Source organism: Cygnus olor, chromosome 3 (assembly GCF_009769625.2).
Source record: "Cygnus olor isolate bCygOlo1 chromosome 3, bCygOlo1.pri.v2, whole genome shotgun sequence".
Taxonomy (NCBI): domain Eukaryota; kingdom Metazoa; phylum Chordata; class Aves; order Anseriformes; family Anatidae; genus Cygnus; species Cygnus olor.
In genome coordinates this window covers 37,742,606-37,766,867 of record NC_049171.1, presented here as the reverse complement: position 1 = coordinate 37,766,867, position 24,262 = coordinate 37,742,606, and the positions used below count along the sequence as shown (strand labels likewise).

General features: G+C 42.7%; 1 protein-coding gene and 1 long non-coding RNA gene across 2 annotated transcripts; one reads left to right on the top strand and one right to left on the bottom strand.

The window, feature by feature from the left end:
• Positions 1-6: 6 nt before the first annotated feature.
• NT5E (5'-nucleotidase ecto) lies at positions 7-24,025 on the bottom strand. The gene is made up of 9 exons (XM_040553644.1): positions 23,677-24,025; positions 19,119-19,341; positions 13,918-14,106; positions 10,233-10,430; positions 8,572-8,723; positions 5,429-5,537; positions 4,439-4,588; positions 3,056-3,256; positions 7-1,384 (listed from the first exon to the last, which is right to left on the bottom strand). Exons 1-9 carry the CDS (start codon positions 24,004-24,006, stop codon positions 1,227-1,229), a joined length of 1,710 nt encoding a protein of 569 aa, XP_040409578.1. The 5' UTR covers positions 24,007-24,025; the 3' UTR covers positions 7-1,226.
• LOC121068456 lies at positions 12,446-13,871 on the top strand. The gene is made up of 3 exons (XR_005818892.1): positions 12,446-12,561; positions 12,726-12,822; positions 12,940-13,871. It is a non-coding gene; the product is annotated as an uncharacterized LOC121068456 (long non-coding RNA).
• Positions 24,026-24,262: the final 237 nt, after the last annotated feature.

The window sequence follows — 24,262 nt, the reverse complement described above, 5'->3', positions numbered from 1 at the left end:
TTTCCAGAAAATCAAAGTAGGTTTATTCAAAATTATGCACATCGATTTAATACAGCAATAAACAATAGGGAGGTATGTTGATGTCAAAATTCTGAATGGAAATTATCTTTAAAAAATAGCATTGTTTATAGTCATTTATAAGCAATCATTCCTTGATAAAAGGTCAGAAATGTAGACTTAGCATTTCATCCTACTTCTGACTTTATGCTTATTAGCCTGCCTCTTACAACTGTGTGTTTTTTAAGCTTAGCCTCCCCATGTAGGATATAGGCTTTTGAATTACGATCACAATTATGATAAAGCCAGGTTATACTGTAAAAAGCCTCATTACTGTCCAACTTTTAAAGGACTCCATAGTGCTGCAGGAATCAATGTGTGTATATCTGACATTCTCTGTGAACATTGCTGATACGGGGTAATGCTCAGGAGTCCTGTGCTTTGGTCTTTGGAATATGGTGTAAATTTGAGCATCTTTATATAAAACTGTCTTAAATACTGTCATCTTACTCTAGGTACAGTCCCCATACTGGCCATATTAAATGCTGAAGTTACATACTTGTTTTGTCAACATTTATCAAAATCAAATCAAACTTTTGTTGTGTTCTTTATTAATGGGAAATACAAAAAGGGGCTGCTGTGTCTTAAAAAGTAAAATGCAAAAACTGTTAATTGCACAGAAATGGACCAGTGCTTTTCATGACAGTGAGTTTAGTCCAGCTCTATCAGGCATTGGTGTAGGTAAGATAACTGGAAGCAGCCAGACTTATTGGTTTGAAACCTTATACCCTGAGTGGAGATTAATGGGAGGCATATACACCTATAATGTATCTGTTTTTAGAAGCTTGTTTACATTACTGGTATCAGATTCTTAATCAACTCATTGAAACAGCTAAAATAATTTGACAAATTAAGAATAGCCCATTTTGGTTAGTGGTTGTTTCGTGATGGAGGACTGATACTTTGCTTCTTGTAACCTCAACCTGAATCGTGGGTTATGCGCGTTTGTTTGTACCTGCTGCTTCAAAGTAAGCCATGAGTTCTGCCCACTCGTTCACTTCAATGACTATAGCAGATCAAAGATAATCACTTGTGCTATTTACTGACTACATGCAGAAACCAAAACATTTGTTCATTTTAAGGTTTGAGAAAAGAGAGCAGTTCTTTTCCCTTCCTCAGCACCATTTCTATCCCTCTGTCTTCCTCTAAATGTAAACACTGAGCAAAAATCAGCTATGCAAGAACGTTACAGTGACCAGTACAGAAATCAGGGTAAGACTTCCTTGGATGAGACTTCCTGAAGAAAACTTTATTCGACCTTCAACTGCTGGGTAAACTCTCTTCATTCTATCGAGGTAACGGGAAACAACTTCTACATCAGGTTCACCTAAGCAGATAAGCAAAAAAAAAAAGATTAACGTTCTCTGCAGCAGCCAAGCTCTGCACAAAATTTTAACTTACAATTGCAGTTTTAGCTCAAGTCTTAAAGCCAACAGTTTTCTGCTGTTTATGATCCTCATGATCAGAAGGCCTGCCATCAGGACAACGTATGGGTGTGGAGAGTTGTTTTCTGTGCACAAATAAAATCTAAAACCACTGTGGTGGTTTGTAACCAAATTTTTTTTGTAATCTCATGTTTTACCAAAACAAAAAACACCTTTGCTTTGTCGAGCTTTCTTGTTTGTTTGCTTCTCTCTGTTACAACGGTAATTTCCAATCAGATGGTGGTAGATTGAGGTCTCCCACCAGTTTTGGGTAGAGTGTCGTGGATCTGGTGGAGTTGTCTCTTTTTTGAATTTAACTATTTTTATTTTTTTAGGAAGAATCTCTAGCCAGTGTGCACAAAAATTTTCTGGAGTGGAAGACCCTCTTGAGTGACTGCAGCCAGCCATCGCATTTGAGCCCTTTCTGATCCATGATCATGCAGTATTTCCATCTGAAAGCTTTTATTGTTTTGCCCCTCTCATATAATGAAAGATGCTACAAGAACCTTTCAGTCTGTTACCTTTCACTATTCCTAATTGTTTCTATGTGAATTTATTTCTGTGTAAACAGTTGCTCTCTAAAAACCACACCACTGCTACCCCCATGCAACCATAGACTGAATTTGATTGTAAACATCACTCCCACTTGTGAGAATCAAATCTAAATTAAAACATCCTGAAGAACCAAGAAATAGTCTGTAAGGAAGGTCCAAAAGGAAGTGTTTTTTTGGTAGTACAAACATGCTTAACTAAATTATAACTATAATCAGTCTGGAATCAGAACATACCCAGGGTAAGTTCCAGATGATACAGACGTGCTCCTAGAAGAGACTTTTGTTTTTCTTTCTTTGTAATAGGGCATTACGTCTTTTTTTTTTTTGTCTTCAGAAATAATTTTAATCTCAAAAACTTTCTGAAGCTGTCCATTGTCCTAAAAGATGTCTATGTTAACTGTAGGAATGCTGCATTTCTAATAGTTTGCATACCACTATAAAGAATGTTAGGAAACACCCCGCGTGCTGCTGCCTTTGCTGTGTCGGGCTGCAGAACTCACGAGTAGTCTGATGCTTTTGAAGGCATAGGTTAACGGCTGCAGAAAAAGCTGTTGTCTTTTCCTCCCTCCACCTGTCTTGCTCGCCTGAGCTGTATGTTGCTGAGTAGGACAAAGACAGTTCTGCCTTTGCAAATGCTTCCACAGAGCAGAATTTTGAGGTCTAACAGAAATAGTACCTTTCCTTTAGATCCATTGTTTAGTAATCGGTAAAAGTGCAAGGCAGTGTGCATAATATTTAGTCTAGTGTGGTTTTTGCTTTTTCACTGGTTTACCATGATCTCAGAACCACTCTTTAAGCATTGACAAGGCTCAGTTGCTTTTTGAAACTTTCAAACTTCTTGAAACTTTTATGATTTAACTGTGATTAAAAAAAAAAAGTTAACTAAAAGCAAAACTAGCAATCTAGAGCCATCAGATTAGAAACAAATTTATCCAATAAAAGCAAAAAATCTGACACGTATATAGGAAGATCTTTTAGCTTTCAGGAATTGTCTGCTACCTTCTTAGAGCCTGTGCTTACCTTTCTCGTACGCCAGATGTTTCTCCTTCAGCATGCGATAGCCATCTCCACCAAAGAGCATATAGGACGGAAGAGTCACGTTGTATATTTCATCCATCTGCAGTGGGACGTAGGTTGGGACTCTGCAGGCTGTACAAAGCACTTCTATGCTAATAACTCTGTTTCCTGGGTCTCTGGAGAGATCATAGACTACGTGGATGCCTACAAAAAGATGCCTATTATGGATAATAAGCACTGTCCTGAAGGAAAGAAAGCTAAGCTAGGACTGAATGTTGTGGCTTCTACTCGCTGTAGAAGAATCAACATTTTTCACTGTGAACCTTCCTCGTTAAAAGCCCAGGGAGGGGTAGGCCCTGGGAACAGCACTGCCAAGAATTTGCTGCTCAGGAAGCCGCTAAAGCTAGCCCCAAGCACAGCGTCTCTTCCAACTTTGGCTCTCCTCCTCTGCATCTCCTGTCCTGAACCCCTTCCAGAGCTACTAGGTGTCTTGTCTTCTTTCTTTCTTTCTTTCTATGAGAAGGCAGCAGAGGGGCTGCTGCCGCTGCTTTATCTTAGTAACTTGCTGGTGAGAGCACTCGCTGCATGTGAGACGTGGGCTGGGTCCTTGGCAGGTGGGGTTCTGGATCTTGCAGGGGATAAAGTGCTCCCATCACCAGGCTACGTGGGGGGAGGCATGGATGGGGAAATCACTGAGCCCCTGCCCGCAGAGCCTAGCTTTTCTGCTAGATAAACAGAGGAACCCGCACAGCATCACAGGGAGAGCAGGAATAAACATGACTGTAGCCTAGCACACATCTGGATAAATATCTGGGGAGCTGTGATTCAAGAAACGTGTATGTTTTTAATATTAACTGTTCATCCCTAAACTATTTAGAAATTCACTGGAGCAATTCCATAGCCCTCTCAGACTAACTCTGAACACATCTCCAGCCGTTAGGCAATGGCACAAACTGATTTTGATAAACTGGAAATTGGTAACGACTTGGCAGGGAAGCCTGGTCTGGGATTTCAGGCAGGCTTTCAGCGAAGAACTGAAAACAGGAGCTTGCTGCAGCAATAACTTACAGCTCTACTTGACCGTCTCTTCCTGTAGATAATTAAACTGCTACCAATCATGGGTTACTGAAACAACTGGGAATCCCGTCTCTGCCGAAGGAAACAGTGATGGCCTGTGTGCTGCAAGCGCTCCCGTGGCTCAGCAAAAACATATTCAGGATAAATAGTGTCAGCTGGCACGCGTGAGGCACAGAGCTGGGATGCGTTGCCAGCTTGCCTTCCATTCTTAAGGAGGCAACGCAAATGCCTTCCAGGTGTCATGCAAGCAAGGCCCACGGAGGGGCTGGCTGTTTTGGAAAACCAAAATGAGGAAGGAAGACAGCATACCTCCAACCTGCAGCAGCTCTCCTGTTCCTTTTCCGTACCTGTGCACACTGTGCTCAAAAGCTTCTTTCAGCGTGGAGCCTTTCAGCTTTACCAAATCGAAACGACCTCCAAATGGCAAAACAGAGAGCAAATCTTCCATAGTAATGCTACCTGGGGGAATGAGACTTTATTTACATTCATTAAAAACAAAACAAAAAAAACCATGAAGTTCCCAGTACGATTTTAGGACTGTTTAGCAGTATGTTTTTGACAAGGGAAATGGCAAATGCAGTGTGAGAAACTGAGCACCAGTGTGCAGGTGAGGATCACGCGTATTGTCCCAGTCAATGAACCTTTGTCATTGTCATCCAGCTGCACAAGACAAATAAACCTGAGTGTGATGTAACTGCACATATTGTGTGCAATATTGTGTTCAAATACCTCTGCTAAAAGAGACTACAAACCACCAACCTAAGATGAAGAAAACCAGAAATTCATACTACAAGTCAGGCAGTTTTTCCAATCGTTTAAGATTTACTCATGTAGTCCTAGAGACGGATTTTGCTAAAAGGAAAAAATGTGTTTGTTTTTAGTTTTCATTTGTCTGATATCAGGCGAATAAGAACTGTAAAACCTTAGCATTCAGAAGAAAAACAAATTCACTTATTCTGTGGCAGACTATAGAAAGCTTCTAGCCATTGTAGCGTATGCCACTCTACAAAAGGAGGTAAAGAATAGCCACTGTCTTTCTTTGTTCCACAGCAGCAAGGAGAGGGAACAAAATGTTAAAAAGCGTTATGTACAACCAATAGTAAAAAATTCTAAGAATGTCAGCCTGAGTGCCATTGCGCTCCTATGATGGATAACTATTTCAGAGAGTTTGAAATAGCTGCCAAACACGATGCAAATCCCATCAAAACAAGCCCATACCTAACGCTGCGTTCACGCTTGCATGATAACTTGATTGCTCCTTCCTGATAAAGTTGTCTTTCAGCAGGCAACTTTACATACCATTAGCTCTCTGTTCATCAATGGACGACCGTATCCCACCTCCATTCAGGATGCACATCGAAACATGGTTCCACGACTTCCTATCTGGATGTCTGACGTTCTCATAAAGCTGCCAAAGGAAAATGTTTAAATTGATTTTTTAATCTTCACTTACTCTAGGCTGTGGAAATTTACACACAGTACTGAGACTGAAAACAAAGATTTTCTCTCTTCTCTAATATTACCTTCACATCCAGTGTAAAATACTGATAAAAAAAAAAAAAAGCAAAACACATTAAAATATGTTTTTTTTTTTTTAACTTATAAGAAGAAAAAGTTTTGTCTTTTCCTGTAGAGAACTCTCAAACTTTCCCATAGTGTCTGTGTATATGACATTATCAGGGCAGGCCAGCTGAAAAAAGGATTTGTTTTTACTATTTGGAACGCTCTTGGCAAACTAGAAAGATGTAGGAAAGTGGAGGAATATCAAACAGGCATACTAGGTCAGTCCCCAATCTCTGCTTTGTGCAGGAATTGTGTCTCCAACAGTGTCCAAACTCTGACAAAAGCAAAATGCAAGGACAAAATAATATTTGCTTGAGACATGCTAAGTAGTAAAGAAAATGGAGGTGAGGGATTTACTCAGTCGCATAAGGATGATGAGCCTACAGTGTCAACCCACTGAAATAACTGAGTAGAACAGGAAAGGGTTCAGCGTAAGGAAATAAGGATAATGGAAGGGATGGGCTCGTTTCCATACAGGAATGGCTGTGGTTATGACTTGTCAGTCTCACAAAGAGAAAACTACAGGAAGGGCATGACAGAAACCAATAAAAATCAAGAAGAGCATGTGGAAGTTTGATAGGAATCAGTGTGTTTTCTCATCTCAAGAATAAAAAAAAAAAATCTAGAAAAATGCAGAGAGGGGTGACAAGGATGGTCAAAGACACAGGAAAGCATCTGATCATAGCACGTTGATGTAGGGTAGGACTCTGTTCTGGTAAAGAGAGGATGGAAGGAAAACATTTGACACCTATAAAATCATGAGTGGTGTGAAGAGGTAGGATAGGGACCGAGCATTCCAGCGCAAGGGTGACTCCCTGGCCTCCAGCAGCATCCAGCCAGGGCACAGCAGGATGCAAACTGAAGAACGAGCACGGACCCTGCAGGTCCCCCTGTTCCAGTTCAGCCCCTTCTCCCCTGCACTCCTAGGCTAAGGGTTTTCAGCTTCTAACTTGCAGGTGTGTAAATCCTTTGTGCGTCCAGCTTAGTGCTCACTGGTGTTCCCTGAGGCCAGATCCATTCTTGAGTTTGTAATTCTTGTTTAATGAATGGATTTTTTTTTCTGTTTGCTGATTTTTCAGTCTGAGCTATACCCTCTAATTTAGCAATTGTCCTGGAACAGACATCAGGATTACAAATTGTAATTCCCCGGTACCCCACAAAAATATGCTTACAATGTGCTCCTACACTCACTACTCTCCAGCCCTGAGCATGGAGGCAGTTTGGAAACAAAAGCTTGCACACTGCAGTTAACAAGTCAGCAGTTTCTTATCTGAGTTCCTTTAAATTCCTTTGTAAATGCCATCTGCTCCTGTCAACCTGTTATCCTGAGATTTCAGGCTCCTGTTGGAGAAGCTCCACTGAACATGGACACCTCTGTTTTGACTCAGCACAATTGTTCAGTCAATTTTTCACTTTTCTCAATCTCCAGATTTCCCAGCACAGCTCTAAACATTCAAACCCGTGGTACAGAAAGGTCTGTTTTTTCCTTTAATACCCCTGGATGCACAGCACCAGACAGGAAAGCATGCATATAACTGGTATTGCAAAGAAAATATAGGGTGGTCCATGTGGATTTATGATGAATGCAGACGGTTGTCTACAGATACCTACCTAACTAAAGTAGAATTCGACAGCCCAAGACAAAATGTGTATCAAGAAAGCCTACAAACTTATGAAGGACAACGAAGTGACTTTCTTTAAATTTAAAAAGTGAGGAAATATTTGATCACATTTTTTTTTTCCAAATAAACATTCAAGAGTGGCTAGCAGGAAGAAAAAGCAAGGCAGTGCCATTTTAGCAGAACCGAATGCAGAATTCCCAGATCTTAACCTAATCTGGAAATTAGCCCACGAACTAAGAATTATCATGAGGATTACAAGAAAAGCAGTAACATGGACTGGATAAACAGCTTTGGGGAAATATCTAAATGAAAGCTCATGATCATTAATTGGAGCTTGATTTAGTGGCAATGCCGGAGGACATTTATGGCAATTCTCATTTTCTGGAAAGAGTTGTGCTGGTAAACCTTTCTGCCCAGAGCATGCAGGGGGGATGGTGCTACAGCGGGATGGTAAAACAACCCAAACCATTTGTTTTTAAATGATAAGTGACTTCTCATGCAGAGATCTTCTGGTGTGATGTGACTGATGAAGCACCACGATGCCTGTCGGGGTGCAGTGGAGCTGGTAACTCCCTCCAGGCTGGGGTGCCGGGAGCACCGGTGTCTCCCCGTGGGGATCCATCAGAGCAGGGCCACCAGCCAGGTCCCATCTCACCACCCTGGCCAGGAGCGGGGCAGCTGGGGGCACTGGGGCAGCCCCAGACACCCGGCACCTCCCTGGGGATGGGCAGGGCTGTGGGGAGCTGGCAACTGGCCCTGGGGCTGATGTGGGGTCCTGGGGCAGGTGGGCAGGGACAGTGAGGGCTGGCGGTGCCCTCAGGCCCTGACAATACCCTAAGATATTCCAGCCCCTGGGTCCTGGCTCTGTTTCATGAAAAGTCCGTAAAAGGGCACTGCCAGCACTGGCTGAGACAAAAGCGTTGGGCACGCTCACTTGTCAGAGAGAGAAGCGGGGCAGCAGCCTCACAGGCGACAGAGTTTAAAACTGCAGCCTCAGCACCTGCAGGAGCCAGCTGTGAACAAGCAGTTCTCTGTACGAGGACCTGTGCAGAGAATAAACTGCTCCTCACTCTACAAAGCAAGACTTGCTGTAGCCTTGCTCCTGCCAGGCCTTTCTAAGGAATCACAAGATGTTATAGTGATGGAAAGCAGCAGAGAAGCTTACACAGAGCTAGTTCAGAGCCTGGGAGCCCTTCATCTGATAGCTCTTGAGTAATTATGTAGATGTGATTGCCACCTGTGGTGGCAACTCCTTACCACAGCATCACAGAGCAAGTTTCCCATGTTGCATTCTTGGAAGCGACACGCTTCGCTCGTACCGTTCAGGTAAACACTAGTTTTTCCAATCTCCTGAGAGTAATTCCCCAGGTTCTTCCTCCATTTTTCCACTTCTTCTTTAATGTGCTCATCTATAAAAAGTAGGATAAAAGTGTAAAATAAGCAGTGCGGTTATTTTTAATGTGCAAAGCTTAGGAAAAAGCATGCTCTTTATGCTTCTAAAATGTCACACTTTCCCTAAGGGCTTTTCCAACAAGCTGGCATCTACTCTCGCTTTAAACAAGGCTTAGAGAGGGAGCCAGCGGAACCACACAATCCAGTGAAAACAAACTATTCCCTTGCCACAGCAAGGCTATCTTTCTATTACTCTTAAACATATTTTTGCCCAGCCCCATTGTAATCTCTGACAGCTGGGGGGTTTCTAGCCTCTGCCTTGATAGATGACAGCTACTGTACAAGAATTTTTAAAATATAAGTGAGCCTGGTTTTTATTTGGCATCATCCCTCTTTTTTTTCCCCTCTAAATATAGCTTCCTAGCCTTTAACACAGTACGAAAAGGAATACTAGCTCAAATATCAATGCCAAGGGGAAAAAAAAGCACATTATAAGAATTAATTCTATATGCGCATCTGTGCAAATCTAGTTGAAAATAAACAGATACAAAAATACTTGCATATGCAGACAGATAACGTCACGACTGCTTTTTGTCAGCTATTAATTTTACACTATCTGCCAGGTAACTTTGTCAGCAACAGCAACATTTATAATGGTATAATGTTGTGTTCAAATAATACATTTATAAAATCAGAGCACATATATATCTGAATTTTCGCTCTTACTGACATCAGAGCGCAAAGTCTCTTAACATCGTCTCATTAAATTAATATATCACTGAGAATAACGTATGATATCTCTGAAAACGTAATTTTAAAAATATTTATTTTATTAATACTCTGGTAGAATCCAGAAAACCTGGTGAAAGATCAGAGCTTCATACAGTAAACACTAGTGAAGAAACAGAGAACAGAGCATCAGGAACAGGCAATTGCAGAGCAGACAAGAAGTATGTGACTCAGCCTGGGCAGAGTTACGGACAGAAAGCAGCAGAGGGACTCTCCTTCCAGCTCAAGTGTTCCAGAGCTTAAACATCGAGCACCCTCAGCGCTGACAACAAGAAGCTGTGGGTTTTGTACATTATATTAGCACATTGTCAGAGTATTCCATTTTTTTTTTCCAAAATACTTCAACATTTCTCTCCTGCCCTGAACTCTGTTCTGAAGAACCCAGTCATCACAATATTTAAAATCAGAATTACAGGGCTGCCTACCATGGGACCTGCTGAATGGTAAGGTATAGTATCACCTGACTTCCCACAAAGGGGCTATCAGTGACTTTAAACAGGCAAAGACACACACTGCATTTGTGCATATTCCAAGACTTCTATATTTCATTGTTTAGAAGAGGAAATATGTAAGACAATGGGTACAAGAGTTACACAACCTGAAACTTGCACCGAAGTGAGCTGCAAGTGCAGGAAGCAAGCTGAATTCTTCCGCAACGTTGTGCTACATGTTTAACACAACAGCACTTGAACTGGAGTAGAGGGTTGCAGGCAGATTCAAGTTTCTAACTCACGTACCTTCAGGAACACTGTTGTCCAGCAGAATAGGGTTTCCAACTGCTTCGACCACATTTCCTTTCTCGTCGAATGTAACATTTAAGTAACCGAGATATTTTCCATAAGCGTAAGCTTGTACGACTGGCACCTTCCTCCCATCGTCTGAGTCAACCATGAATGGATATGGGCCATCTGGCTGTTCAGTAGAGGGTGGGGTGCCTGCACGAAACAACCATGTAAAGAGGGTCTTCATCTTGTGTGACCTTCAAGGAATTTTTAGAATGACAATTCAAATGCCTCTCATCCTTAAAAAAAAAAAAATGACCAGGATATCAAACAGAACCAGCTACGAATGTATGAGAAGACAAGCACACATTTAGTTGTTTTATGTTAATTCATAAGAGAGGACGTTGTTTTCAGCTCCAATAACCACCACAGTGTTTTTTAAGTTGTGACAGCACACTCCTCCATGACATCATGTCACAATAGCAACAAAGGCACTTTTCATTCTGATTATTCCAATCTAAACCTCTAAGTAACGCACACATACAAGCCTCTGGCTGAAAAGCCCTCACACTACTTTATTGTGTATCAGATAGAAAACAAGAATGTTAGTAAAACATAGGGGAAAAAAGTGTGAACTTTTTTTTTTTTGATAATATGCAGTATAAGCAGTAAGAATATTTACAAACAGTTCTGTAAATTTTTATGTACACCCAACTGACTTTTTTTTTTTTTTTTAACTGTACCAGACTTAGCCTCCAAAATTTCAGGCAGGCTGTAAACCTTCTGCAAAAGCAAACTTAATTAGCAAGAGAGTTAAGTAGTCATGGATTTAAAACACTTATCAACCTGCGAAGTTTGAAGAGGGATTAGATGCAGGACTTGGAAACAGATACATTCAAGCAAGATATTTCCAGAGAAGAGAGGTATTGGCTCAGTCGGCATAGGCTTCCGCAGGATTTAGAAACTATAAAGAGGAGGAAAGTGGCAAAGGAATCTGTGCAGCTCTTGCCCCAGGGGTACAAGCCTCCTCTGTGCCCTTGATAACGTTATCTGAGAGGCATCATACCTCAGATATTCCCGTCAGCATTTCCACCCCTGTCAGCAAAGACCAAGGTCGGGCGGCTCTGAGAGGTCCTGCATGCCCCATGACAGAGCCCCACCAAATCCTGCAGCTCTTTTCCCATTTTCCTGTCCACGGGACTGTTGCAGTCTGATGGGCAAGAGCTGGGGTGCCCGTGGGCTGGGGCGGGTGAGAGCATGTGCAGAGGACGTGAACTGGGAGGAAAGCAGGATCCTGGCTTGCACTGCTCACCGCACAGCTGGTTTCCTCTCATTTAAGGTTGTTTATGTAACATGAAATCCAGGGATGATAAGCATGACAAATGTTCCTTCTAGAACACTAATGCAATTCATATTTATCTCTAATCCCTTCTCTTGTCCAGTGAGAATGGCTGTAACAAATGACAAACTGAACCAAACTCACCAGAGGACTATTTTTTTTCTACTTTCACCCCGGCCAACAGAGTTGGTTTCTTGGTAGTGCCCAGGCCTCTTCACTATGTGATGTTTATTTTGGGAAGAATTTAAGAAATCCTGCAACTATGCATGCAAACGTGACTTTGGGGTTTTGGATCTGAAAAAGGAATTGGTTTTGATCTCTTGCCCTTGTTTAGCCCTTGAATGAATGGAAACATTAGCAGGAGGAAGTTATGCTTTCTGGTCTTCATTTTAGTTTCTATCTATAGTTAGTTTCTATTCATTTCAGTTGTGAACAGTGACATTTTGACTACTATGGCAAAGATTTGTTAGTCAATGCCCGTAGAGAGCTCGTGTCTCAAAGTGATGGCGGTGGTGGTCAAAGCACCTCACTGAGTGTGCCTCAAAGAGGTGCCACTGGTCACAGCTTGGAACTGTGAGGTGCCCAAGGGGCTGAGATCTCCGGGTTCACATCCCATCTCCATCTATGAGAGTTCACAGGCACACCTCTTGTCATCCCAGGCAGTGCGCCACTATCAGACTATGACAGCTGCCATTTTGAGGCACAAACTCTACAGGCATTGGCTAAACAGAGCTCCTCTTTGCAGAGGAGTCCGTGTTCTAGAGTGTAAATCCATGATGAATGCACACTTTGAGTACTGTATACACCCTTTGTTTTTCCATCTCCCAAATAGCTGAATAAAACTGCCAAAAAATGCCACCAGCTGGAAGCAGGCTGCAAACGGGGGAAAAAAATAAAGAGCAAGGTCCCTGCAGGATGCACAGGTCAGTGCTGGAACACCCTGCCACCAAGTGCTGTGAATGCCAAAAGGCTGCAAGGATTCAAGGGGAGCTGGGGCAAGTTCAGGTAAGAGAAGTTCCAGCAGGGACTAGGAAACACAAAGATGCTGCTTCTGGCTTGGGAAGCCCCTGAGCTGCAAGCTGCTGGGAGCATATTAGAGTACAGCATCCCCACGGGCTTGCCCGTGTGTATGCCCTTCCCTCACCATCACAACTTGGTCACTCTTGAAGACAAGACGTTGAGATGGATGGTCCTTTTCTCTGCTACGCTTCAGCCACTTGTCTCCTGCACCCCTTCACTGGATGTTTTGCAACGTCTAACTTGTAGGTGAGTAAATCCTTTGTGGCTCCAGCTTAGTGATCAAAGTTATTCCTGGAGGCCAAATTCAAGATGTATTTTGAACCCTGTAATGTGTAACTGTAGCCTGCAATGATTTCTTTCTAGCAAATGGGATAATAAGAGGTGAGAGACTGAGGGAGACAAGATCTGCAGTAAACATGGGACAAATCTGCGTGAGAAAGTGAAAGGAGGTGAGTGGGCAGAGGAGGGGATGAAATAGTGCAAACTCTTTTATGTGGTGAAGTACCTGGGGTACATGGCACTACCCTATGACTGAGGCACAAGTGAAATTTTGCTGAAAATTATAGAAAATTCCAGTTATACTCTCAATCAGTTGATGAAGTTTCTGCTAAATTTAATGCTCTATCTTCTATGCTTTTAAAAAACAGTTTTTGTTGTTGTTGTTTTTCCAGTTGTGGTACAGAGAAGGAAGCAGCACTGGAGAAGGAACGAGCTGCTGATGGCAGGCTCTGCCTACAGTAGCAGAAGAAATTAAACCTTATTGACAGTGTTCATCTCTGGAACAATGTTTATCTCTAGGGGAGAGAAGCATAAAGTCACATGAAAAGAGAGACTGAACAAGATAGAGGAAACCTGGGAAAGGGGAGAAGTACAGGCATTTTTTAGTGGCAAGCCTAAGATAAACTTATGAATGCAGAATCAGGCTCCACATAAGATCAGTGTTGGTATCACTTTGGAAGTTTTATATGATTGATTTTCTTGGTTTTGTCACAAATAAGGCTAAATGTAAACATATTGTTTACTCTTTTATCTATCTAAACTTGAAACACATACAGTATGTGTGGCCATTATTTACCAGTATTACCACCTGTGTGCTGCTTTGTCTAGGTCACCTTGCACATCTGCAGCAGTAAGGAACATTTCAGTGAGTTAGGGCACTTCTTGCTCAGTGACTGTTTAAATATTAGTTTCTTCTGTGGGAGCTATGGAGTGGTACCAGCAATGAAACTGGCCCAGCACTGCCAGCAGTAAACTACATCTGTGAAAGTATTCTGAGCTTAAGGAGAAACAATCAGTTTCAGCTTTGATTTAGAAATAACATTTCAGTAAGTAGTAAAATACCTGTATAGAGAAATGTGTTTGTATGTCCTCCGACTACAACATCCACTCCTTTCACTTTTTGCGCGATATTTTGGTCCACAGTAAAACCAGAGTGTCCTAGTGCAATGATTTTGTTCACTCCCATCGCAGTAAGTTTGTTCACTTGTATTTGTAACGCTTCAATTTCATCTTCAAAGATTACATCATTACCTTAAAAAAAAAAAAAGGAAGAAGCATGAATGTATTGACAAAGTACCTTAATTACTAGTTTTTCCAACAAATACTATGTGATAGTGCTATTATTTTATATAACTAATGAAACTTTGAATAGCAGTGGCTTTCAAAAGTCCTTAGTTGGCTCAAGCTCCTAACCTGATCTGATGTTCTCCAGTCTCTCAAGAGTCCCTGGGTGCTTAGACAAATTCATTATTTTTTTTTCCACTGAAATGTGTATACTTGCATATACTAATTGTTATAACTCCATTAAAAATAAATCCAATTATGCTGATTGTGGCATCAAAAATTGAATGGCTTTTACTATTAATATGATGATGATTATGATTGTTATTAAGCTAGGAGAAAGGAGACTATATATGTCAGTAGGCGCTTGGATATAAACACTAGTATAACACTATAAAGTTTTTTTCTTCCCATATTATGTTTCTTTGAGATCTTCCACCTTCTCCTGGGTTCTCTCTCTCTGCTTGTACTGTAGACTCATCTCATTTTTCCCTCTCTTCTGAGTCTTTAAACATCAACTTCTTCAAAGTCCTGCACTACAGTCTGAACTGCCTTTTTATACAAATTATCTCACCTAATGAACCGCTGTCAGTAATACCAAATGGCAGCACAGAACACAACTGAGCTGCTGTCCCAAAATGAGAACATAAAGAATGGAAAGTCTGGAAAGGAGAAAGCTCCTCTGGACTACAATGTTGGGAAACTCACAGTCTTTCCGAAATGTTTCTGTGCCTGCTGAAGTTACTCTAACATGACAAACGGTTGCAAGAACGCTAGACAAACATGCACTTTCAACCTGGCCACAGTGTTTATGGTTGCGCAAAAGGACTTCCTATGTGAGAGGCTAATTTCTTCGACAAAGATTTAAGAACAAAGTTTAAGAACATAGTCAACAAACTGTAATCGCAAGCTCTCCAGTGAAGACAGCTGAAAAACTGTTTCTACCAATTCTCCGTCTACCTAATGCCCCTCCTGCCTGCAGAGTTTTTTGATCAAACAGTTTTGAAATACGCCTTTAAAGTCAAAAGATTTACATTATTTCATAACAAAGGGAGGAGTGAAACTAATTCATGATTCAATGCAAAACGTCTCAGGAAATGAAGAGGAAACTGCCACAATTGAAGAGAGAAAAGAGGGTTATATAAATTGGTTAACCACCACACCCACTGAATAGTTCTACAACTGCCAGAGGGAATCTCTGTACTGCACATTGCGGAGTAAATTGTGTAGAGCATCCCCACATTTTCTTCCTGTGGACCTCTTCTTAGGATCAAAGAGTCATAAACTAATTGAGGTTGGAAGGGACCTCCGGGGGCCATCAACTCCAAAACCCACTCGAAGCAGGAACTCAAAGCCAGATGAGGCTGCTCACGGCCCTGTCCAAGCCAGCTGAAAATCCGCAGACTCACTGGGCAACCTGTTTCAGGGCTTAACCGCTCTGACCGTGACAAATCTTTTCCCTACGTCCCGCCATAATTTCCTGTGGTGCTACTTGAGCCCATTGTCTTTTGTCCTTTCTCTGGGCCCTTCTCAAAAGAGTGTCTTCCTGTCTTCTCAAAGACAGTGAAAGACTGCAATTAGATCCCCCCCTCAGCCTTTCTTCTCCAGGCCGCCAGCTTCAGCCCCTTTGTATGTCCTTGTGGTTGACAGAAGCTGGGCCTAGTTGATGGCTCCTGACAGAAAACAAAGTGCAAGAAGCACGCCTTGAGCGTAGGCCCGTCAAGGTGCTCATCTCACCACCTGTGGCCATGCACATCACGGTGTGGGGATCAGTTCTGTAAAGACAGCTGAGATCTCCAAACAAAGGGCCGAACACAGACTAGCTGTGACAGCAGGCAATTCTTTGAACCTCTCCTCACCCTCAAAAAGGGATTCCTACTTTGAGGATGCCGGGACTGCCCTCATACCTTCCCCTTGACCTAGTCATAGCATGCCACACAACTTGGTGTCTCTGCCATTGCAGCACCTCATCAAACTTAGCTGAAATTGGCCAGCAGGTTCAAAAAATGTACAGTGAAGGACCACAAGAGCAATTTAATTCCTCATTTCTCTAGAAATCAGGCAGAAAACAACATACGGCCTAGTACTCCATTGCCCATTTTTCTAAAACGTCTGAATTGAAATATAGGCCTTAAATAAGAGTTACCTGTTGCTTGTGTCAGTATTTCACTTCTCTCTCAACTTATTAAATTGAGGTGACATCCTCTTCTCTTTCTAGCTGGAGGTAGAGTTTCAGATAAAACATCCAAACAGAGCAAGAAAAAAGAACTGGCTGCACATTAAAAATGTTACGCAAGCCAGCCAGAACAAAGTGGGATAAATGGAATTTCAAATTCCATTTTAAGAAAACTGGCCAAGTTGATATTTTTAGTAAATATTTTGCTGCCCGTAGGGTTTTAGAGTAAGCTGCTTTGGGTTTCTACCTTACACAAAAAGACAGTGGACAAATCGAGATGTATTATTTCACAGCACCAAACACGTACGGGCACCTCTCAGGACAGATAAATATTTGCTATTTTGGGGGTTTACAGCATAATGTCAGAACAAAAGCAAGTGAGCCAGTAGCAGCAAATATGAGAAAGACAGTCTTGGGAGGGATTACCAGTGCAAAGCAAGCACATAGACAACTCTGTCAGTGTACCAAGGTATGAACAGCTCTCGCAGGACACGTGGCTGGGCGTTCAGCTGAGATAGTTGTATACAGCAACACAGAGGGGAACTTTAGAGAAACTGCCAATTGGCAGTAATCTATAAATTGTGCTAAGTGTTCCTCATCCCTATGGTTTCCAAACAGTAACATTAACAGTACCTTCAGCGGAGATTAATTTTTCCTTCATAATGGGAACACTGAGATTTAAGGACTTTTTAATTTTAGTATGTTGATAGATATTTTACACTATGAAAAGTACAAGCTGTAATTTCATAATTGTGTTGTAGTAATTGGGACTTAACAATGGAAGAAATCACACTCTCAAAAAAATTTCCATGGAAAGTAGTCATGTAGGAATTCACGTTTCAGCAACTTCAAGCTTCCTATTTTGAAGCCCTGAAAATGCCCTAAGAGCGTACAGCATGCCAAAGCAATTATTGCAGAGGCTGAGCAAACTGAATCATCTGGAAGAAGTGTGTAGAGATAACCAAGGTGCTGAGCTTAAAATTCATTGAATATCTTATTCATTGGACTGAGGAATTAGGTTGACAATTATTTTGCCACTGACCCACCTCTGCCATGATTTTATCCATCTGAATAACTGCTGGATCCTGGTGATATACCGTCTCTGAGCTACACTAACATGTCCTGAACTCACATTTTCAAAGCTTCCAAATGTTCCTCCACACACAATGAGTAGGCAAAACAGAACGTTATAAAAACCCTGATTGCTATAAATGGTAGCTGTTAGATTTTGCCCTGCTGTTCAGTTACGCTGTGGAATAGAAGTATTCCACTTAGCTTAGGGCTGCTTTAGCTGCGTATATGGAGATAACCAGCCTTCCCTTCTAATACTGTTTCTTCTAGTTGTGGCCACTGTTAAAACATCTCAGCATATTGAGACATTCAATATAATATTTAGATCTTACTGGAAGAGTATTTAAATGCTTCAGAAGATCACTCCAACACTATCTGGATTTTGCTCTAGTATAGTTATTTGCAAGAAAGCTAACCTGATGATCTCGCGGCACCAGCACAATTGTTTGGAAGAAGAGCCAAGATCTACTTTATTAACTCTTAGTGAAGAACAATACTGGACAAAATTGGCTATACATTCATTTCTCAAACTCAGCATGATGTCAGATGACACACTGCCATGCACAGGTGAAATTCTGTTGCCTACACAAAACGCCAATCGATTTTCTTTTTCACTGGGGGACAAATAAGACAGGACTCCCCAAAACACAGCATTGTAAAATAGGAGTCAGATACAGAAGTCTGTTCTGACCTCCGACACCCACTTCCTAATAATTTAAACAAACAGGAATTAAACAGAACAGAAGGAACAGTTTTACATCATAACACCTCCTGTAAGTACTGAATATTCCTTTTCTCAGGAACATTATACATTACTTATTTATTACCATGCAATGGAAAGAGATGTAATAATATGAAGTTCTTTTTCAGTCTGGAAAATGTTTTAAATCAATGTTTAGGGCACTCCAGTTTCTTTTAGAACCTACTGCAAAAAAAGCAGGAAAGAAAGTCTGATTTTCTCAGAGGGGCACTGAACTGTGAGCAGGCAGTGACTCAGATCTGCTATGGTTGATTTAAATGTTTTCATTTCATTTTATTTATAATTATTTGTTTCCATTTCATTTTATTGAAAACAAAAACCCTTAAATGTTGGAATAAATAGTCAAAAATGGACAAGTCTCTTCCTCATCAACTCTAATTTTACTCATGAATGAAGCAATTGTCGTAAAAGTTGAATGGGTGTTCCTTCTGTAGTCTAAATTCTGGAAATATCCGAGAGGCCAAAATCATCTTGGGCAACTTCTGCTTCAAAAACACAGAAGCAGCTCTCCTTGCTTTTACTGGTGCTTAAGCACAGATGCATCCACGAGCAAAATTTCAACACAGTGATGTCTTTGTTTCAACACACATCACTCTAAAGGTAAGCTGTATTCATGACTTAAAACTTATTTAAATGGATAAATAGCAGAATGAATATAAATTAGAAACAAAAACACCAATAACACTCCCAAAGCACCCCCCCCGCCCAGGTTTCCCACAATCTAACTGGCCTTCTAAGAATATATTCTTAGATAATTCAGTGACGCTAGATAATTCAGCTCTGTATGAAAAGATCTGTGACAACAAGCCTTCACCAGTTTAATTTCAGGCAGTTAAAAGCCTCAATCATACAGGGATATCCTGAGAAAACAACAAATTTTCAACTGAAACCATTCATCATCTTTTGATTCAGTCAAATAGGTAAGTAATACAATAGCAATAAAGGGTATAGACTTATATACTAAAGAAAACATACCTGGCTGTGAAAGAAAGGAAGTTTCTTTTGTTGTATAGCCAACGATGCCTATTTTTTCAGAGCCAATATGTATTATTTTATAAGGATAAACATATTTCATCATTTCATTTCCTAATGGGGTGTTTCCCTTAATGTTTGCACTCAGGATTGTAAAATTAGCATTTCGAAGTAGAGGATCCAATAATCCACTCACACCTTCATCAAACTCATGGTTGCCCAAAGCCTGTGGAAAAGCAAGAAGAAAATCTAAGACCCTACCTCCAATACTCAGTGTAAGTACTGTCATAGATGACATACGAGGTATGTTTGAGAAAACAAAGTCTGGGTTCTACTGAAGAATCACAGAATGCTTTGTGTTGGAAGGGACCTTAAAGCCCATCCAGTTCCACTCCCCTGCCATGGGCAGGGACACCTCCCACCAGCCCAGGTTGCCCAAAGCCCCATCCAGCCTGGCCTTGAACACCCCCAGGGATGGGGCATCCACAGCTTCTCTGGGCAACCTGTGCCAGTGCCTCACCACCCTCCGAGTGAAGAATTTCCTCCTAACTGCTAATCCAAATCTCCCCTCTTTTAGTTTAAAACCATTCCCCCTTGTCCTGTCATTATCTGCCTGAGTAAAAAGTTGCTCTTCAAGAACACCATAGCTTGTTAAAAACAGAACATTCCTGTTTCTCACAAACACAGAAACGTTACTTTTTTTAGGTTTTTACTTTTCAGATGCTCTTATATCAATACAGATGTGAAATTCAGAATGTAGAACTATCTAAACACAGGTCTGTATTCATACACCAAATTAGAACCCAGCGGTTTTTCATCCTGTAACTGCAAGAGGGAGGTTTAACAATAACCATCAAGGAAAACATGCATTTTGCATAAGGAAAACACATTGAAGAAAAGAAAAGAAAAGAAAAGAAAAGAAAAGAAAAGAAAAGAAAAGAAAAGAAAAGAAAAGAAAAGAAAAGAAAAGAAAAGAAAAGAAAAGAAAAGAAAAGAAAAGAAAAGAAAAGAAAAGAAAAGAAAAGAAAAAAGAAAAGAAAAAAAAGAAAGTGCTACATGCCAATGACAATATATTTTATCTCTAAATAAAACATGTATTATAAGAGCTTGTGCTTGGAGCACAGTTTATATTTACACTAACATTTAGCAAGAGTTTTTGTGCTCTAACACAACAGGAAAATGTAATTTTCTAGCTATCATCCATATGCAGAAGCTCTAACATGCAGAAGAAGATCTAATATCAGGCAGTGAGGGTCTCCGTAGGCAATCTGCAGTAGATGTGTGTGCATACAGGTTTAGCGTCCTCAACACTGTGAAGTCTGAAGAGTATCACAGAAAATGAGCAGCCCAGTTTCTTCAGTAGCAAGATAATACTACTGAGAAGAGGATGTTCTGTTGGGTTAGGTTGCCAAACAGAAAATAATGGACTTACCTTAAAAGACCACAGAATCGCTCATCCCCGCCCTGTTTTCGTGCTCAGCCCAAGTTGCCGCATGCCTGTGACTGCAAGTTTGGCAACAGCCAGCAAATCCCTGCAGAGAGCAGCTACGCAGAAGCTCAACACACACAAGAGCCTTGCAGCACATTTTGGTGTGAGGAAAGAAAAGGCTTTCTCTATGGAAATGTGGTCATGGAGTAAGTTGGCACATGTAACGATTTCCAGGTGGGAACTGGAGCAGAGCACGAAAGGGGTGCTAGAGTCAATTAGCCAGCTCTTCTAAACAAAAGCTTGCTTGTAATTTCATCCCGAAGATTAAGTTGGGAAAGCTGTATTCATCATCTAAGAAGACTGATATACCTCTCTGCTCTACTTAGACACAAAATCCATGTGTTTGTTCCAGTTTTTAGTCCCCAAACAGACTACATCGCGTGGCAGCCCAGGAAGCCCCTGAAGCCACTACAAGCACGAAAGGCCAGCAATTTTGATCACTGGTGTCTTTCTTTCAGGGGAGACAAAAACAAAACAAAACAAACAAACAAAAAAAAACAACAACCAACCAACCAACGAAAAACCAGAAGGAATAAAAAAAGGAACTGAACCCTACAGAAACTTGTTTCAATGCCAGTTGATGTTCCCAAAGGATGGCCACAGACTGATCGAGCGTCTCGGTACTGTAACAAGCCATTTTCTTTTGGCTGCTGCATATACCTCCCGTTCCTCCTAAATACACAATTATACCCCAAAACAACTGGTTGCAAATTAAGTAAGAATTTGAATTGTATGTAACTGCAATTAGCTCATCATGGAAAAAAAAGAAACATGCTTATGAAACCTTGTTTCTCTTGGCTTTGTAGCTTGGGTTTGGACTATTTCATGTGCATTAGGATAAAAGCTTTGATCAAAACTTTTCCCATGGTAGGGGTGGTTATAAAGTCTCTTGTTCATGAGAAATCACTGGTGTCTAATAATATTTTTGATGAGGCTTTTCCTCTGGGGAGGAGGACACGGATCATTTGGGGTTTCTTTACCCAACCACCCTTATGCACAGAGCTTCTGTGACTTTGTATCTTCGCGATAAACCTTCACCAAATCCAATTACACTGGCCAATGTGAGTGTAAATCACAACAGGGAATAAACAGAAACATGCAGGCACACAGCATGTGGTCATTTGATCCTCCTTTTCACAAGAAATCAGGCTAAAAATATTTCAGAAAATCACAATACAATTTAACATGATGATGAGAATTAACAGTAAAACTAGAACGCTTCTCTCATCCCACCAGTTACTGTCTTTGTTGTATTTACTGTGATGATTTTGGTGTGATTAACCCCAAAAGGCAAAGCTAGTGACAAGAAGATTTGGAAGGGGATGCCTAGCTAAACAGGAGAAAATAGGTTTGATGGAAAAACAGGCATAAATGGGAAAAGGAGAAACCTAAAAAAGGAAGTATGCCCACTTGTGGAGCAGACCTCTGATAACATTGCCAGGCTGCTCCAGACCCTCCCATGGCTCTCCTGGCCTCATCCTGTAACAACCTCTGTGACTCATGTTCCCTCCTTCATCCTGTTGGCAATCCTACTCCAGTGTTTTAGCTTCTAACCATTTCGGTAATCCCCACCACTTCTTCTACAGCTGTGGCTTCCCAAATTCTGCTTAAAGAAACACTAGCTCATCTCTCCACAGCACAGCTCTTACCTCGCTCCTTGTGCAAGTGGTCGACTACTTCTCCTAAGGCATTAGCATCCAGCACAAGCCTCTGGATGTCCAGTAAGGTCTGGATTTATTTTTGTTTATTTGTTTTTTAATTTTATTATGACGAAAAAGCAAATGGGACCTCCTAACCAAACTGCTGATGCTTCTTCCTACATAACATACTCCTAAAACTGGGCACTAGCTGGACACTGATGATTTTGCCTAAAGGAATTTCTTCTTGTGATATGACCAGGAACCAAACAAGGTCCTGGGTCATCCATGAGCCAGTCAAGCCAGCAAATTTTAAGGCTGAGAAAGAGCAGCCAGCAGCAAGCTTTGGGATGAAAGGTGAGCAAAACCATCCTGAGCTCTCTCTCTGCGCTGCAGAACCCCAAAGCACTTCCCAGCTCTCAGGAAAGACAAGTCCTGCAGGCACACATTCCTCCCCATCACCAGTGGGAGGAAAACCCCTGGTGATGTTAGTTTTAGGATTAGGAAAAGGTTCATCAGGCCAAGCAAACAGAGCAGCATCCTACCCAGAGCCGCCCATCTGGCATGAGGTGTGTTTAGCCCAGGAGAGCGTGCTGGGACAACACTTTCCCTTCTGTAGCTGCTCTGGGCCAGAGGGAAGAAGCGGCTGAAGCCATTTTTGCTGGAAAAGGAAAGTACAGTCCTTTCCTGAGAAAGCAAAAAGATAAAGACAGAGGACATGATACGCCCAGAACAAGATTTTTCCCTCAAGCTCTCAGCCTGGATGAAATAAATACGCAGCCACTCTCAAATGTAAGTTCCATCTCTCTCCTCCTTTCTGGGGTTGTACAGAAGCAAAACAAGCCACAGTAATTCTTTACACAGGAATAGGCTCAGAAGCAGAGAGAAAGGACTTAAGCATGCCCCAGTCTCAGTCCCAAATTCCTCAGTCTTTCTCTCAGCACTCAGTAGAGCAGAAGAGGCAGCGTGAGGGCGCAGCACCCTAGCACCCTCTGAAGTACACTGTTATGGTCACCGGGCTGTTCACACCCTACTGCAGCCACAGCCACCTCATGCCCAGACCCTCACATCTCCAAGCCTGGTGGCACCGGCCACAAGCACTGGCTTAAAGCCCCAAACCTTTTGGAACAGCACCACCACTGCGTACCACCTGTCCCTTCCCACAGGACTGAAGCCGGCTGGGCTGCCAGCCGCGAGCCCCCTTGGCACGGCTTTGAACCCTTGGCAGGGCTTTGACCCTTCAGCAAGGCTTTGACCCCCCTGGTGCAGTCCAGGCTCCTCACCCGGTGCTGCTGGCCCCGCCGCTGTCCCTCCACCAGCACCCCGCTCCTCTCATCCCCTCAACACCACGGGAGCGAGGAAGGCAATCCCCCACCACCCCCAGGAGCGGGATAACCCCCCCCTCCCCTCCGCTCTGCTCGCCGCCCCTCTTTACCATGGCGTCGTAGCGCAGCAGGTTCATGAAGTGGACGGCCTCCCGGCCCTTGTAGCGGGAGAACCACACGGTGCCCTGGTACTGGTCCCCGGCGTCCAGCAGCAGCACCGCGCCTCCTCCCCTCGCCGCCCGCTCGGCCGCCACCCGCGCCGCCCGCCTCGCCACGCCGCCCTCCGCGCAGCCCCGCGGGCCCCCCGCGCAGCCCCGCGCCTCCACCCGCGCGTGGACGTCGTTGGTGTGCAGCACCGTGAGCCGCAGCCCCGCCGAGGACGGGCGGAGGGACAGGGACAGCCACAGGGACAGCCACAGCGCGGCCACCCGCCGCCCCATCCCCTCCCCGCAGTCCCCTCAGTCCCCCCCCGGTCCCCTCCCGGTGCCCCCCGGTACTCCCCGGAGCCCCCCGGAGCCCCCCGGTTCTCCCTCCGAGCTCGCAGCCGGCTGCCCGAAGTGGTGGCACGGGAGGCAAAAAGTCAGCCGGCGGCGAGGGGACAAACTCCGGGAGGGCGCCTCGGTGAATGTAACGTTAGCGTGCTGGAAGGGCTTTCTCAACCTTCGCGTGGAAGCGGTGGCTCTCAGCGTCCCACCC